Source organism: Hyaena hyaena, unplaced genomic scaffold (assembly GCF_003009895.1).
Source record: "Hyaena hyaena isolate Hyena2069 unplaced genomic scaffold, ASM300989v1 scaffold_1346, whole genome shotgun sequence".
Lineage (NCBI taxonomy): Eukaryota > Metazoa > Chordata > Mammalia > Carnivora > Hyaenidae > Hyaena > Hyaena hyaena.
The window spans coordinates 171963-187346 of record NW_024081978.1 but is presented as its reverse complement, the minus strand read 5'-3'; the positions used below and the strand labels follow the sequence as shown (position 1 = coordinate 187346).

The following is a 15384-nucleotide window of genomic DNA, read 5'->3' as shown; positions in this document are numbered from 1 at the left end:
CCTCACTCACTGAAGTGTAGAGTAGGCATTATGCAGGGCTTGGGTATTAGCTTCCTGCAGCTGCTATGACAAATTACCACAACCCTGGGAGCCTCAAACGATAGAAATGTTCTCTCTCACGCGTCTGAAAGCTACAAGTCTGAAATCAAGGTGTTGGTAGGGCTGAGGCCTTCCTCAGCAGTTCCGAGGGAGAATCGATTCTGTGCTTCTCTCCTACTAGCTTCTGGTGTTTGCTGATGATACTTGGCACCCCCTGGCTTGTAGCTGTAGCCCTCTGCATCTTTGTCCTCTGTTGTCACATGGACTTCTTCCCCATCTGCCTTCACATGGCATCCATAAGGATGCCAGTCGTAGGATCTAGGTTCTGGGGAGACGTGAATTTCGGTAGATTGGCGGGGGGGATTCTTTTCAACCCAGTACATGTTGCCAATGACATTTCTGGCAGACCCCACATAATGGCAAGGGAAGGATCTGGGTTCCTCAGGAGGAGGGCTCAAGATGCAGGCGGAAGGTGGAAGGAGGCGGCCACCCTGAGCAGTCGGTGTCCACATCAGACTGAGGCACTGCCCCATCTAAAACATTTCACAGAAATCAAGCCCAAAGGAGCAAAGAAAGTCACGCACAGAACTAAGGCAATTCCCCCACAGCTCAAAATAGCAGGTGTCCTCCCCCTCAATGTGCAACATTTGAAACATCCAGGTAAAAATGCCAGGTAACTCAATCCACCTAATCCCCTCCCCCCCCCACAACGAGCTACCATGGAAAACAAGCAAATGCCTTCAGTCTCGTTTCCTCTCTCTTCTAACCCCCAGGAGGGCTGGGGGACACCCAGGGGTTCTGACCATGAGAGGAGAATGGTCAGCCCCCTGCTCAGCCAAGAACAATCCTGGACCAGGGGCTCGCAGTAAATCGCAGAGCAGGACGGGATCGACCCCCAGGTCCCCTCCTTTCTGCTGGTGCGGACTCTGCAGAGCTGCATCCAATCTGGGCTAAGCAGATTAGTTCCCTCCCAGGGAATGGTTCTGGGCAGCTGAGCAGGGCAGCTCCCTGCGCAGAGGCAGGGGGCTGTCATTACAAGGCCCGGATAGGACATAATTACATGCGCCCCAGAGGGAGCTCCTAATCGAATTACAGGGTGTTTCCTGAGCAGGAAAGGCAGCTCGTGCTCAGAGGGAGCTGAGCAGTCCAGCAACAGACCCTTGTAGGAGGTGACGCCAGACAGGGGTCGGGCTGTGGAGAAGTTCAGGGACGCCCGAGCCCAGAGTGCCCCGTGGATCTGGCCGAAACTGGGAGAGGAGAGGAAGTGTGCATGAACAGCAGGGGACCCCTGCTCTTCAGGCCTTAGAAGGAAGATCCAGTCCCATGTCCCCCTGGGCTTGCTGCAAACTGGAAGTGGTACAGAGCCAGAGGAGATGCCAGGAATTCATCCTGTTCGTTCATTCATTCATTCATTCGTTCATTCAGTCATTCAACAGACATTTTTTTTGGTGTCTCTATGCTATGATAGGCATGGGGAAGAACTGGCCACTGTTCTGGTCTGAGGACATGGCCTGGCTGAGTACCGTTTACTCCTGGGGCCAACTTGTACTTATATACGGGTGTGCCCCACAAGCCAAGCCAATTGGCCATTCTTCTTTTTATTTTATTTTTTTTGGCCGGGGGCGGGGGGAGGAGGACAAAGGGAGAAGGAGAGAGGGAACCCCAAGCAGGCTCCATGCTGTCAGCACAGAGCCTGATGTGGGGCTTGAACTCACAAACCATGAGATCATGACCTGAGCCGAGATCAGGAGTCGGATAATTAACCACGCTCCAGCCATTCATAATTAATGGTGCTCCAGCCATTCTTCTTAACGAGTCCTTCTGGGGTGACTGCAGGAGAAGTCACTTCTAATACCTCCAAACTGAATCCCAACCAAGGCCGGTGGCAATACCTGTGTGAGGCCACAGCCTGAGGAGGCCCCCTCTTCTACAGAAAACTGGTGTTTTTTTGTTAAAGTTCTTAGTTAAATTCTATTTAGTTAACATACAGTGTTACACTAGTTTCAGGTGTACAACACGGTGCTCCAACACACCCACACATCACCCAGTGCTCATGACAATGCACTCCTTTGTCTCCATCCCCTATTTCCCGAACCCCCACCACCTCCCCTCTGGTGGCCGTCAGTTTGTTCTCTGTAGTTAGGAGTCCGTTTCTTGGTTTATCTCTTTTTCCCCCTTTGCTCATTTGCTTTGTTTCTTCAATTCCACCTACGGAACTCCTTCAACACACTTCTAATCCTGCCAGACTGGGAACTCCCTGAGGACAGGGACTGGGCCCCTTCTCACTGTGCCAACTCACAGGGTGAGCTCACCAAGGTCTGCTGGCTGTACGCTGAGTGCCCGCCTCCTGTCTCCAGCTTCCGCTCTCCGGATGCTTCCAGCCTCACCGGCTGAGCCTCCCATAGGCTCTTGGGAGGGCTGCAGCGGAGCCCCTCCTGCTCCCTTCTATCACCCCTCCCTCTAACCCTTGGTCCTGGACACCCTAAGACACCTGGGGCTCAGAGGAGGGGCCCCTTGATCTGAACACATGGTCCTGTTCCCCAGGCAGCAGGAAAAGCATCATCCGTTGGTAGCTCCTGATGGTGAAGAGGCACAAACGAGAGCCCTCCGTGCACTGGCCTGGGCACGGGTGGGGCTGAGCCAGCGGTCACGGGTGAGGTGTCCAGACTTCTGAGATGGGCGTTAGGAGTTTATTTGGCCTTTGCAGACTTCCCTGAGCCCAGATGCCCCTGAATTACAAGGAAAGCAGCCAACTCTCGCTGTTAAGGAAGGGATGAGGGTGGGGTTGGGGTGGGGGGGGGTGGCAGAGGTGCCCTTAGCCTCTTCCATATGAGGAGAAAACCCACTGCTTTCAGCTTCAGGACCTTATTCTGATGCTAAAATATGGAAAGAATATGAGATTTAGAAACAGAAGATCTAGGCTTAAAAAAATTTTTTTTTAATGTTCATTGTTGAGAGGGAGAGAGAGAGGGCGCGAGCAGAAGTGGGGCAGAGAGAGAGGGAGACACAGAATCTGAAGCAGGCTCCAGGCTCCGAGCTGTCAGCACAGAGCCCGATGCGGGGCTTTACCTCATGAACCATGAGATCATCACCTGAGCTGAAGTTGGATGCTTGACCGACTGAGCCACCCAGGTGCCCCAAGAAGATACTTGCCCTTGCCTTGTTCTAAGGCAAATTACTTCGTATTTCTTAGATTCTGTTACCTAATCTGAAGAAAGTGATAATCTTAACTCTAAAGTATTACAAAATCCTTATTTTTTTATATTTTCAAATAAATACTCAAAGTTTTATGATGTAAGAAAAATAATAACAGTGGTAATATTCGCCCCCCCCCCCAAGTCTGAATAATGGTGAAGCCTAAGTAACCAATGCTATGCCCTTTTCTCCGATATATTCTGATATATTCTCCAGTACCCTGATCTTCCCATGAGGTCACCTTCATCAAAATAACTTTAAACAATGAGTGCCTAATATTTTTAGATCATTTCACATCAGACAGTTACTTTGAAAGTCAGCCCTTGGCTATGGTCATTCTACTCACTTCCCACTCTACCTCCAACCCAGAAAATGTACTTTCCTCCAGCAGTCCACATGGGTTAATTAAAATGTCATGTCTCTTTGCTTTGGCTAGAATTAAATTAACTCATTGTAGTAGCAGGAGTTACCTTTTGCTTTATTTTTGGGGGGGGGGGAAATGAAAATCTAATTAATTTTCAGTGAATCTTCTTCAAAAATTTTTTTAATGTTTTATTTATTTCTAGGAGAGAGAGAGACAGCGTGAGCAGGGGAGGGTCAGAGAGAGAGGGAGTCACAGACTCTGAAACAGGCTCCAGGCTCTGAGCTGGCAGTCAGCACAGAGCCTGACGCGGGGCTCGAACCCCCAAACCGCGAGATCATGACCTAAGCGAAAGTCGGACGCTTAACCGACTAAGCCACCCAGGCGCCCCAATTTTAAGTGAATCTTCTAAAACATGGGTTCCATGAGGAGGGGCAGATAATTAAAATGGCCTGTGACGGGGAGCTGGCTGGGACCCACTGGTGTCGCTGATGAACCCCACTAGCTTAGCAGGGTCTCTGAAAGATTATGGTCTGACAAGGAAATGATCTGCTTCATGTGTCCAATGGGCACTTATGGTTTTACCCAGGGACCAGAAGAAAGTTCCGCATTGTGTAGGACGAAGAAGAGAGTGCTTCCTTAGGCTTGGCTCCATATCAGAGGCGGTGGCAACCTCACCCTAAGGCACCTCACTGAAACGGAGACTCTTGAGTTTCTTTTGCCCCTGAAGGTCCTTCCACGTCTCCTCCCAGGACTGCAGGTGGCGGATAGTTGGCCTTCCCTTCACACAGCCTCAAGGGAGCCCAGACACAGCCTCAGAAATCCTTTCCAAGATGGTCCCCTGGACAATCACTACAAACTGACTACAACTGACCCAAGAGGAATCCTGTCTTACACCCCAGGCCTGTGCCCGGGAACACGGGCAGCTGACAGAGTCACACACTGTGCCATCTGAAGATGGGAATACTCTGGCTTCCGGGGAGTTCCTGGAAACGCATCAAGTGACAGCTCAGAGACAAAGACGGGGGTGCCTGCTCGCTCTGCTGAGCCCAGCTGACCAGCTGTCCGGCAGGGGAGGGGTGGCAAAAGAAAGGCTGTCACTCTGTCCCTGGCGAGCATGGGAAGTAGGAAGGCTGTCTGCCTTGGTCTGGAACACAAGGCGGTCTGGAAACCCAAACCCAGGAGGAGGCTTTGAAAGTGACTCAGTACCCAAATGACACACTCGAAAATGACAGCCACTCACCTGACGTTAGTCTCCTGGAGAGGACAGACCAGAAGAGGGTAAAGGGGGAGAAACGACCCAGGGAGCCTTGAGATTTGTGCCACTGGACATCACCCACTAGGAATGTTTTCTGTTGATCCGAGCAGAGGCCAATTTACTCTTGGCTACTGAGTCTGCAGTCAGCTCAAATTTGATAGGGCTGGGGCCTCCGGAGGTGGCATTTCTCCCATTTGCCAGCCTACTGCCCCAGCACCGACCACGGCAAAATCAGTGCTCTCTCTGAGACACTGCAAACCTTATACGTGCCAGTGTCAGGGTGACAGATGACTGTCACACCTGGGATTTCTTCTAAGTGATGCCACCACCACTTATAGTCACAGCTGCTTAGGTAGCTTAGCATGGAATCTGCATGGCAACTTCATTTTTCCACTCCACCATCTGGTTATGGTAGGTTAACTGTTGGGGTAAGGAGGGCTTGGCTTGACTCAACCCAGACAGATCTGGCCAGTGGCCTTTGACATGGCCACGCTGGCAAAAAAAAAAAAAAAAAAAAAAAAAAAAGGACCCGTGAGATTCCCTCTCTTGAGGATCTGAGGTAGAAGACCTTTCCAGGTAGGAGCCGAGAGCTAAACAGAGAGAGGAGCCATGAAGTAAGACAGTTGGTCTGTGAGCTATCACTGCAAGCGAGGAAGCAGTAAGGGAGAAGGCCACGGAGAGAAGCAGAGTTGCCTGGATACAGAGACCCTGTGGCCCAGCGGGGAGAGCATCAGAAAGAGAAGGTGGTCCCCAGGCCTCCCTTGCCTGACAGATTTCTGCTACCAGTTCTAGTCTATGCTGATCCCTACAGTTCAGCCCTACTGTCTTAACATATAGTCAGGCAAAGACTTTGTGGTTAAGGGAAAAAGACCACCACAGCTAGTGGTTTGCTACCTGGGCGTATCAGTCTTCTCAGTGTTCTCGTGAAGCTCACTCTCTCCGTCCAAATGACAGGCTTTCTTAAGGGCTACCTACCGCTCAAGCTGGGTCACTCGAAGAAATCACAGTTCAGACGGCCCGAGTGCAGACGCCAGCAGTGTCAGGGACAGCGGTAATGATGGAGAAGGCCTAAAGGAAGTGGGGAGGAAGGCACTGAGTGTGACAGGGGTAGGAGCCACAGTTCTCGCGTCACCAGTGCCTGAAACACATACAGTAGAGAAAGAGATGACACACCACAGGGCGTTTAGAAGAGACGGCGAGTGTCAGGAAAAAGGATCCCAACAGGAAGTAAGGTGTGAGCAGGGAAATAAGGTGAACACATGACGATTTGCAGCCAGGGCCGTGAGCCCTAGCGACGGTGGCGGAGCACATCCTAAATGACCGCAGCTCAGACAGAGAGGGGTCAGGTGACAGTGGGGTTCACAAGGATAAACTGCGGGATTCACAAGGACAACAGCTAAAGGTACACAGATCAAGGCCAATGGCTCTGGAAAGAGATGGACTATGAAGGAGAAGCAGCTGTATTAGTCATCTGTAATCCATTTTGTTCTGCGCTCATATTCTGGGTTTGAGTTATTATCAAGATGTCACTCATTTTGAAAGCACCAACTAAAGGACCCACGACAGAGCACGGTCTGTGTCATAAAGAACTGGCCCATGAACCCACCCACCAAGTGGTGACCAGCCTGGGCTTAGGCTCATGTTAAGCAGGCCCTGTCTATGCGTGCTGACCCTTAGCTCAAGGGGGCCAGGAGGGTACCACATCCATCGCTGAGCTCAAATGTATACACGTACCTTGTGGTGACTCCGTTTTCAGAAAAACAAATTTCTCCATAATGAGTAAGTTCTCCTTTCAACTTGATCTTCTTCTCTGCGTATACAAGTAGTTTCCTACCTGGGTACCTGGTAGGTGGTAAGGATGGGAATATAATTCCTATGAATGCTAACTACCATGCCACCTGAGAATGCTTACCTAGTGCTTTCCTTCGTGGCCATTTAACAAAACCCTCAAAGCATTTGATTCCTGCAAAATGCTTCTGGACTGTGCAGAATTTAAATATGAGGATATTGCTCTATTTGCAGATCAAGGAGTTCTCTCCTTCCAGCTGTCAATTATATGCGACTGACTCTAGGCCAGGGCTTCCTATTGCTTCTAGAAGCGCAGCTTAGTTTCTCTTCTATTTTATTTTTTTAAGTTTATTTATTTATTTTGAGAGAGAGAGAGAGAACTCAAGTGGGAGAGGAGCAGAGAGAGAGGGAGAGAGAGAGAGAATTCCAAGGAGGCTGTATGCTGCCAACACAGAGCCCAACACAGGGCTCAAACTCACGAACTGTGAAGTCATCACTTGAGCCAAAATTGGACACTTAACCAACTGAGCCACGCAGGCCACCTAGTTTCTCTTTAAAAAAAAAAAAATAAAACAAAACAGGAAAATAATAATACTGGACCATTAAATGCAAGGCTGGACCATTAGAAAGTCCTGCCCAGTCACCCACCTTGCTTTGTCCCTTTCTATCTTTCTTGTGAATGAACGAGGAAACTTTGACCTGAGGAACCAGGAAAGGCAAAACAAAAGAAGCAAGGCTCATAGCAGTATCTCCACCGGTATCCCTTTATTAATACTGCCCTAAGCCCAACTAGTTCCTCTCTAAGAAAGAAAGCCTTCTTTGAGGATAAGTCTATTTCATTTCTTGACTGGCCAGTCATGTGATCCTCTCCGATCACAATATTCCTGTCTCCTCAAACCAACCTAATGTTTTCCCTGGTGGTATTCCCAACCCCGCAGCACTGAGCTGCCTCATACCAGAGGGCAAGCCAGTGTGAGAAGAGCAGGGGTGGGCACACAGGAGACTACACAGGGTCTCTGACCAAGTCAGGTAGAGGGAATGCTGACCGAGCCAAGGTTGCCGGGACACCCTGCACCTTAGATCCTAAAACAAATGTACCAGCAAGGCTCTGGGCTTCCGGAGATTTTTATAAACGTGTAAAGTTTAAGTAGACTTGGGTGCTTTGTGGGTCCTGCAGTTGGAGTATGTCCTTCTTTTTTTTCTTTTTTTTTAAGTTTATTTATTTTGAGAGAGAGCACAAGTAGGGAAGGGGCAGAGCGGGGCAGGGGAGAGAAAGAGAAACCCCAAGCAGACTCCGCGCTGTGAGCAAACCCATGTACTGCGAGATCATGACCTGAGCCAAAATCAAGAGTTGGACTCTCGATGACTGAGCCACCCAGGCGCACCGGAATATGCCCTTCTTTGCCATAATCTTTGACAGTTTCAGTAATTAAGATGAAAGAAAATATCAGGGCCCTTCTGGGCACAATATCCAAAGCTTCTGCTAAGAAGGCCACATAACCTATAATCACTCTTTTGGGCCCAGACGGAAAAGAACTATAGTTGAGCAACCCTATCTGAAATGTCCACGGTACTGTTAAGTACCCCATTCAACAACTGGCTTAGACACGGATTCCCTTCTCTACCTGGTGTCAAGTACATAGCTCTGCGGTGAAGTTCCACAAAGCCATGGGTCCTGGTGACTGAATGTTTACCTAAAGCTGCAGAGAGATCTCCTCACCAGAAGTCTGGCACTGAAGGCAGAAGAAAAGAGAATGGAAGGGACGCCACCTGAAAGAGAATGACAGTGACCTCCACCTTCCTCCCACCGTGGCAAAGCTTGCAGCTTATAACTTTTCTCAAGCACAGGAAGGGCATTCTGGGGGCAAATAATCCCCCTTGCTGGCAAGGGAAGAATCTATCCTAACACCAGAGAACTAGGAAAAAGCCTAGTGTGTTTTAGTTAAATTGTAGAAGGTACAGATTGCATTCTGGAGCACTCCAGATTTTGATGGAAAGATTCCCTGAGGTTGAAACTTTATAGAGAAAGTACCTCTGGAAGAGAAGGGCCTGCATCATTTTGACAAAAAAATTTCATTATTTCATGGAACAAGGCCTTGTCTGCAATTTACCAGCATTGCCTAAAAGATGTCCCAGCTACGCTTGTCACCTTTTCTCAGTAAATCACTAGGATGGTTTTTTTCCCCCATGGGCTCAGTAGTTTTCTTCCTGAACAGTCTCAAGGTGAACCAAGAGATTAAAAATAGTCCATAATACATTATTATTCTTAGTTAAGATATCAGTCACATAATACTGTTGGATTTGTACTTCCAGAGCACCTTCCACCCGAGAATGTCTATGCACTTTCCAAAGTTAACATTGTTCTGGTGGATAAAAATAAGAAAGTCCAAATTGGGAGGGAGAGACATTAAATCAGTAGCCTCTACAAAGTCCTTGCCAACTCTTAACTGTCTATCCTGTCTAGCTGCGTGATGTTGGACAAGTCACTTCCCCTCTCTGAATCTCAGCTTCATAATTTGTAAGCAGGAGGCCAGACGCTTTCTGGCTTTTACATTCTAATTTTGTTGGAAATTACATGGCACGGCTAACACTCCATTCTTCTTTGAAGGAGGCCTATGCCATTTAATTACAGTAGATCTTGACATTTGCCTGTTTGACGTCAGTGACTCTGACTATTCTCAGAGACCTCAAAGGTCTATCTATGAGCTACAATATTCTGATTTTGTAGAGGCGTGCTGTGAGCCTGGGATCCAGGAGCAGGCACATTGTTTAGGGAGTGAGATTAATGTGCCCGCAGCTCACGTGTATATATATACATATCTCCACGAGGTTTTGTTATAGTCTGCGGTAGCCTCCTAGGCCATAATTCTAAGGATGTACTTTCATGGTAGTCACAAAGGTGGGGATGCTTCTAGATCATGAAGATGTCAATAGGATCTCTCACAAGTGTCAAGAGTTTATCACGATGTGGGTTTAAGGTCGTCACATACTCACCCCCACTTCATCTGCTTCAGTCCCACAGCCTCAGCGAAGGCTGCTTTAGAAATCAGTGGTGTCACACACACAGCAAGGAGCTTTCGTTTCTCTTTTGCTGAGCTTATCTCCACTGCGGCACTTCTCTCATGTGTTTTGATTTGTCTACATACCTAGTGTCCCCTTCACTGGAGAAGATCCTTGAGAGCTGAAATGCCAACCTGTCCTATTTAAACTTATGTATCTCCAGTACCTTGTCATGTATCTAGTATGTGGCAGACATTTAATAAATGTTTGTTGAATGACTGAGCACCTTTCCTGAGCAGGCACCGAGCTGAAGGTGCATTTTCCTCATATTTGTATATAGTCCCTATCACTCCCCTGCAGGATGGATACTATAATTCCTGTCATCCCAACAACATATCTGCGGCTTGGCCAGGCGAAATGACTTGTTCAAAGTTACGTAGTAGGCGAGTGATGGATTCCTATCTGTTTGTCAGACTTCAAAGTTCATGGTTGTCTATCCTACCGCAGTGCTAAGGACATCAGTGAAGAAGTAAAGCATGAAATAAAACCCAGTGAGTGGATTCACCACCCAATAGCATTGAGGGGGCCCAGGCCTGGCTTCAACCTGAACAGGCTTTCAGAAGAGGATAGTGAGGGCAAGATCAGCAGTGCTCCCAGCCGGGTGAGCAAAGACAGTTGCACAGAGAGGGAAGGAACTGGAAGGTGGAACCGCTCCAGGCACCACACAGCTTCTGTCTAGGTGCCCTGAGGGTTTCAATTTCGGTTTCCAGACTGGTATGGCAATTAGCAGGGTCTCAGGGTAGGAGCAGGGTCCTAGCTACGTTGGAAGTTACAAGCTGAGACTGGGAAGCAAGCCTTCTTGATTCAATTAAGCAAGTCATTTGAAAAGCCACTTTCCTTCCTGCGTCTCATGGTTCAGCTAAGAGCTTTAACGCCTTTCAACTCTAAAGTTGGGCCCAACAGCACCAGGAGCTTACTAGAAATGCGGAATCTCAAACCCTACTCTCAACCATTTGACTTGTAATCTGCATTTTAGCAAAGTGCCTGGTTGGTTCAGAAACATGTTAGAATTCGAGAAACGCTACTCTAGAAGATATTCTAAGGCTCTTTCTGGCTTTAGTTATTTGGGGAGTTTATTTTATTTGGGGGGAGGAGTTTAGATTAGGAATCTTCACAGTAACCAAAAAACTAACATGTCTATTAATTAGGGTTACATAGAGATTCAAGAAGCCCGATCACCTCAACAGTGTCTTCTGAAGAATACTGTTAATGCATTGATACTATTATTAATGGCCTCACTTACTGAGCACTCATCATATATAAACAACACTGCATAGAGTATTTTGGATCATAACAGGCCTCCAAAAGAAATATTATTAGCCCTATTTTACCAATGAGGAAATAATCTCATAAGTTAATAAAATTTCCCCCAAATACATGTTTAAATCAGAACTGGAGCCAGAATCTTAACCCAAAGTTAAGTTCTAGTTGTGAAATTACAATCTACAGAATCAAGAGTAGGACTACGGTGTGCAGACAGACGAGCAGGTTATGAACTCATTCTTCTGCAATGAAGAAAACCAAAAAGGTAGTCTAAAGTCTACCTAAGTCTGAAAGCTAACGTGGAGGAAGAGACGGCAGCATAGCTCACTCAGCAACCCTGGAACACCTGGCCCAGAATTGAAAATGTGTGGAGACTGATACACATTTAGAACCAATATCAGGAGTGATCACTCATGAGGTCCATTTACACCAAGATATCATTCTAGCTGCAAACAAAAAGAGGTTTGAGGAAGGGTTAGTCATACTCAGAAATCCAAAGTGCACAGCTAATTCTTAAAGGGACAAAGGAACTGGGAGTCAAGACTCTGATCTGTCAAAAATTCCTCTTGAGTGCCTTTGGTGGATAGGTACTGAACTGGAGAAATCACTAGTCTGTCAAATCATAGCCAATGCTGTGGTCACGATATCACTGAATGCCCATGCAACTGTGAAGTTGCATGGAGTTCGTCTTCCCAGTGAGGGCTTGTCCTTCATTTGTATGTACAAACACTCTCGCCAGAGCACATATAAATGGGTAGTATTCTCTAGAAGCCTAGGTTTTTACTTATGCTAACGAATGATTATCCCTCCCAGCAAAATGACTACACAGAGCTCTAATAAATCAATTTGCCAATGGCGATTTCATTTTGGGAGAGGATATCCCCTGTTCCATCTCTGGCTAGTGCACCCAGGACCTGATATGAGTGCCCATGTCTATGGTTCCGAAGACCCTGGGGCTGGCAGGAACTGTGAAAAGACTTGACCCTGCCTCCAGGCACGGAAAGGACCGTTGTTCTCACTCCGCACACGAGACAGTGCAGTTCTAGAGCTGAAACTAAACGTCTTGCCCAAAGTCACACTAGTAGGAAGGAATTGAGGGAGGACAAGAACAGAGGTCCCCAGATGGCTCACTCAGCTCTGCGGTCAGCAGGACCCATCCCCTTTTGAGCCCTGTCCCCTGGACCTAGGAGGAAGCACTTCTATGACACCTCTCCTTCGGTTCTGTGCGCTCCCTTTTCTGTACTCTCCTTCCTTCACCCTTTTACAAGCTGTATGTTTTCATCTCCCACTCAAGGTGTTTTTAGCAGGTTCTTGGAGCACTTTGACATTCCCCTCCCCTTCCTCAGTGCCCCTTTTGTCCTTCACGCCTCCTTCCTGTTTCTGCTTATTGCTTGTGGACATGAGAATTCAGAGACAAGTTTACCCCTTCTCACCCCCACCTTCTCGGCCACCCTGCAAATCCTGGGGAAAGTCATTCTGTTTCTTCTTCAAAGCTATCCATCTGAGAAAACACAAACACAAACAAAAAAAGAACACCCAGTACAAGAAGGCTCAACAGGGAGAGCCCTTACAGTGATCAAGGTCATCAAAGTACAATAACCACGGGGTCTGAAGGACTCAATGGGCCACTAGCCTGAGAAGCATTCCAGGAGCATTGTAGACTATGAATGCTCCCACAGCTCCTAAGAGGTGTCTCCTGTGTTGCGTAGCCAGAGTTTGGAACCCACCCCTTGACTAAAGGCAGGTGGCCACTGCCCTGGGAATTCTGCTTCTGCAAGACCCCTCCAGTACCCAAGCTGCATTGACTTATCTCACCTACACTGGGCAGGCCTCACACCATAAAACAGCCTATGGGCATGTATAGTGATTGCCAAATTTCAATCAACTTTGCAATTTCCAAATTGAAGGAGAGACGCCTGGAATCTGGTTATACAATACAACTGCAATATGGTCCCGGGGGGAGAAAAAGCCAATGCCACTTGCTTCCCTGAGGATGTCCTGTCCTGTCCTGTCTTGACCTCAGAATGGAAAGGATCAGCCCTGAGGTTCATATGAGCCTTCAGCATGAGGGGAGGAGGAAGGAGAGACCCCACGGGTCTCCTACCGCCTGCTTAGTCACAACAGTTCTCCAAAATCGGACATCAAAACTTCTGTCACCCCCACACCACCACCAGCCATCATTCTGAGTTCCCGTGAATGGAATGTTCTGTGTCCTTAGCTCCTGCCACAGGATTCCCTGCCCAGAAATAATGTAAAGTGAGAAAACCGAAGAAATGTTTGGAAGTGACACCTGCCAGGAGTGCCTGCTGATACTGCGCACCTGTGCTGGAACCCAAGTCTGACATTAACGCGACACGAGGAAGAGTTTTAACGGCAGGAGGAGATGGCAAGGGATGGGGTGGGAGAGAATATGGGCAGGTTACTTACACAGTTTCGTCATTCTTGAACTCCAGCTCCCCGTACGCATCTTCAAAATCCTCACCGCCACCCTTGGCCGTCCCCTCTACTGTCCTAAAGGGGACGATGACTGTGCCCCGGGCACCTGATGTCCGCAGAACCTTGACTTCCAGGACACCAATACTCTCACTGACACGAATAGTGTCACATTCAAAAGTGAAGATGCCTGCGTGATCATCATCCAGGATGGTGACTGTGGCCACATACGGGGACACCAGGATGGCCTGAGGCAATGGAAGACTATTGAGTACTATCGGAGGGATCCCTTCCTCTGGTTGCTCCTCCTCGATGCGGACGTTGCTCAACCTCACAAAGAAGTGTTCATCCTCCTCAAAAATGTCATCGTCGATGATGCCCACAGAGAACTCCTTCTGGGTCTCTCCCGGCTTCAGAACCACAGTGCCCTCTGTGAACTCGTAGTCAGCCCCTGCATTGGCAGAGCCATCCTCTGTTTTGTAGTCCACATACACAGTCTTGGACATGTCCCCCCCTTTCCTCACCACGGTCAGGAGTACAGCCCCACAGTTCTCCAGGCACTGGTAAGAGCATGGGTCAAAGAAGACCTTCGAGACGAAGTCCTCGGGCTCATTGGTGTGCACCTCATTTATGCTGGAGGACTTTTTGGCTTGTTCTGCTGCATGCTTCTTCAGAATATTGCCTGCTCCAGTCATCATACGGGTGGCTTGGATCCGGTAGAAGGCACGGCTCTTCTGCTGATGGGAAAGAGCATAGTAATTGGCCATCTCTACCAGTTGATCTAAGTCCTTCTCTGGGTGTTTCTGCTTCAGATCCTTTAGAATCCGGATCATCTCCCTGCGGGACTCATCCATTTCCTTTCCTTCCAGGGGCACCAGGTTCCCATCCAGGAAGTGGGAATTCATCATTTTCCCATCCATCTCAATGCCCTTGGGGTGGTTACCCTCTGTCTCTATGATAACCCCTCGGTGTTTATCTGTGCGGTACTTTTTGTGCATGTATTTGTAGAAGAGCAGCCGCCTATCTGCCACCCAAGCCAGAAGGACACACACTGGAAAGAAGAAGAGAGTGAGAAGGCCTTCCCAAACCTGAACCACACCAGGAGAGAAGACTGCCAGGATCATATAGAGCCAGATGTAAGCAAAGATACTCCAAGCAGCAGTGATGAGGAAGACTCGTAGGTGCTTGATCTTGCGAGTCTCTCCATCCGGGATCACGTAGACGCAGATTCCAATGATGATGAACATGTTAAAAGCTGCACTACCTACGATGGTAGAAGGTCCCAGATCACCAGCAATGAACCCATGACCACACACCTCAATTAAAGAGAGAAGGATCTCGGGAGCAGAGGAACCCAGGGCCATGAGGGTCAGGTTGGAGACAGTTTCATTCCAGACCCGAATGGTTGTTGTGCTGGTCTCTCCATTGGGCTTTTTGATAGTCACCTCTCTCTCCTGAGAAGTGATGACTTCAATAGATGCCATGAAGCGGTCAGCAATGATGGACACCCCAAGGAACATGTATATCAGGGCCACAAAATAGACAATGACCCTGGCAATCTTATCCCCAAGGGAAGGGTTCTCCGGATACCAGATTGGCAGGATGACACCCTCCTTGCAGTCCGAGGACTCTGAACAGGACTCATTGTTCTGCCCTGTGCTGGGCACATGCCCTGAACCACCAGCCTCTGCCCGAAGACCATTCAGGAAGAGCACAAAAGTAATCAGCCCAAAATGGAGGAAGGCAGAGGTGAGGGGCTGTAACCTTAACCACGCCATACACAAGACTTAGCCGCTGGCTTCCACTGCAGCACCAATGGTCCTCCTGATGGGCCAGAGACCTAGAAAAGACCAGAGAGGCAGGAAAAGGCATGAGGAAAAGGGTGACAGCAAATGGCGGGTTCCCACCAATACAAACCGATGTTTCACCTTGAGCGACATATTGCACTGACATATGGGGCAGTCTCTCACTCGGAAAAAAAGATGTC

The 15384-nt window shown here is 48.4% G+C and overlaps 1 protein-coding gene across 5 annotated transcripts in view; it reads right to left on the bottom strand.

Moving 5' to 3' along the window:
* Window positions 1-15175, bottom strand: part of SLC8A3 (solute carrier family 8 member A3) — a 127532-nt gene extending 112357 nt beyond the window's left edge. For all 5 annotated transcript variants that reach the window (XM_039223377.1, XM_039223378.1, XM_039223374.1 and 2 more), the window contains exon 1: window positions 13392-15175. In XM_039223377.1, coding sequence (XP_039079308.1) covers window positions 13392-15175 — 1784 coding nt within the window. The remainder of the gene's footprint in view (window positions 1-13391) is intronic.
* Window positions 15176-15384: the final 209 nt, after the last annotated feature.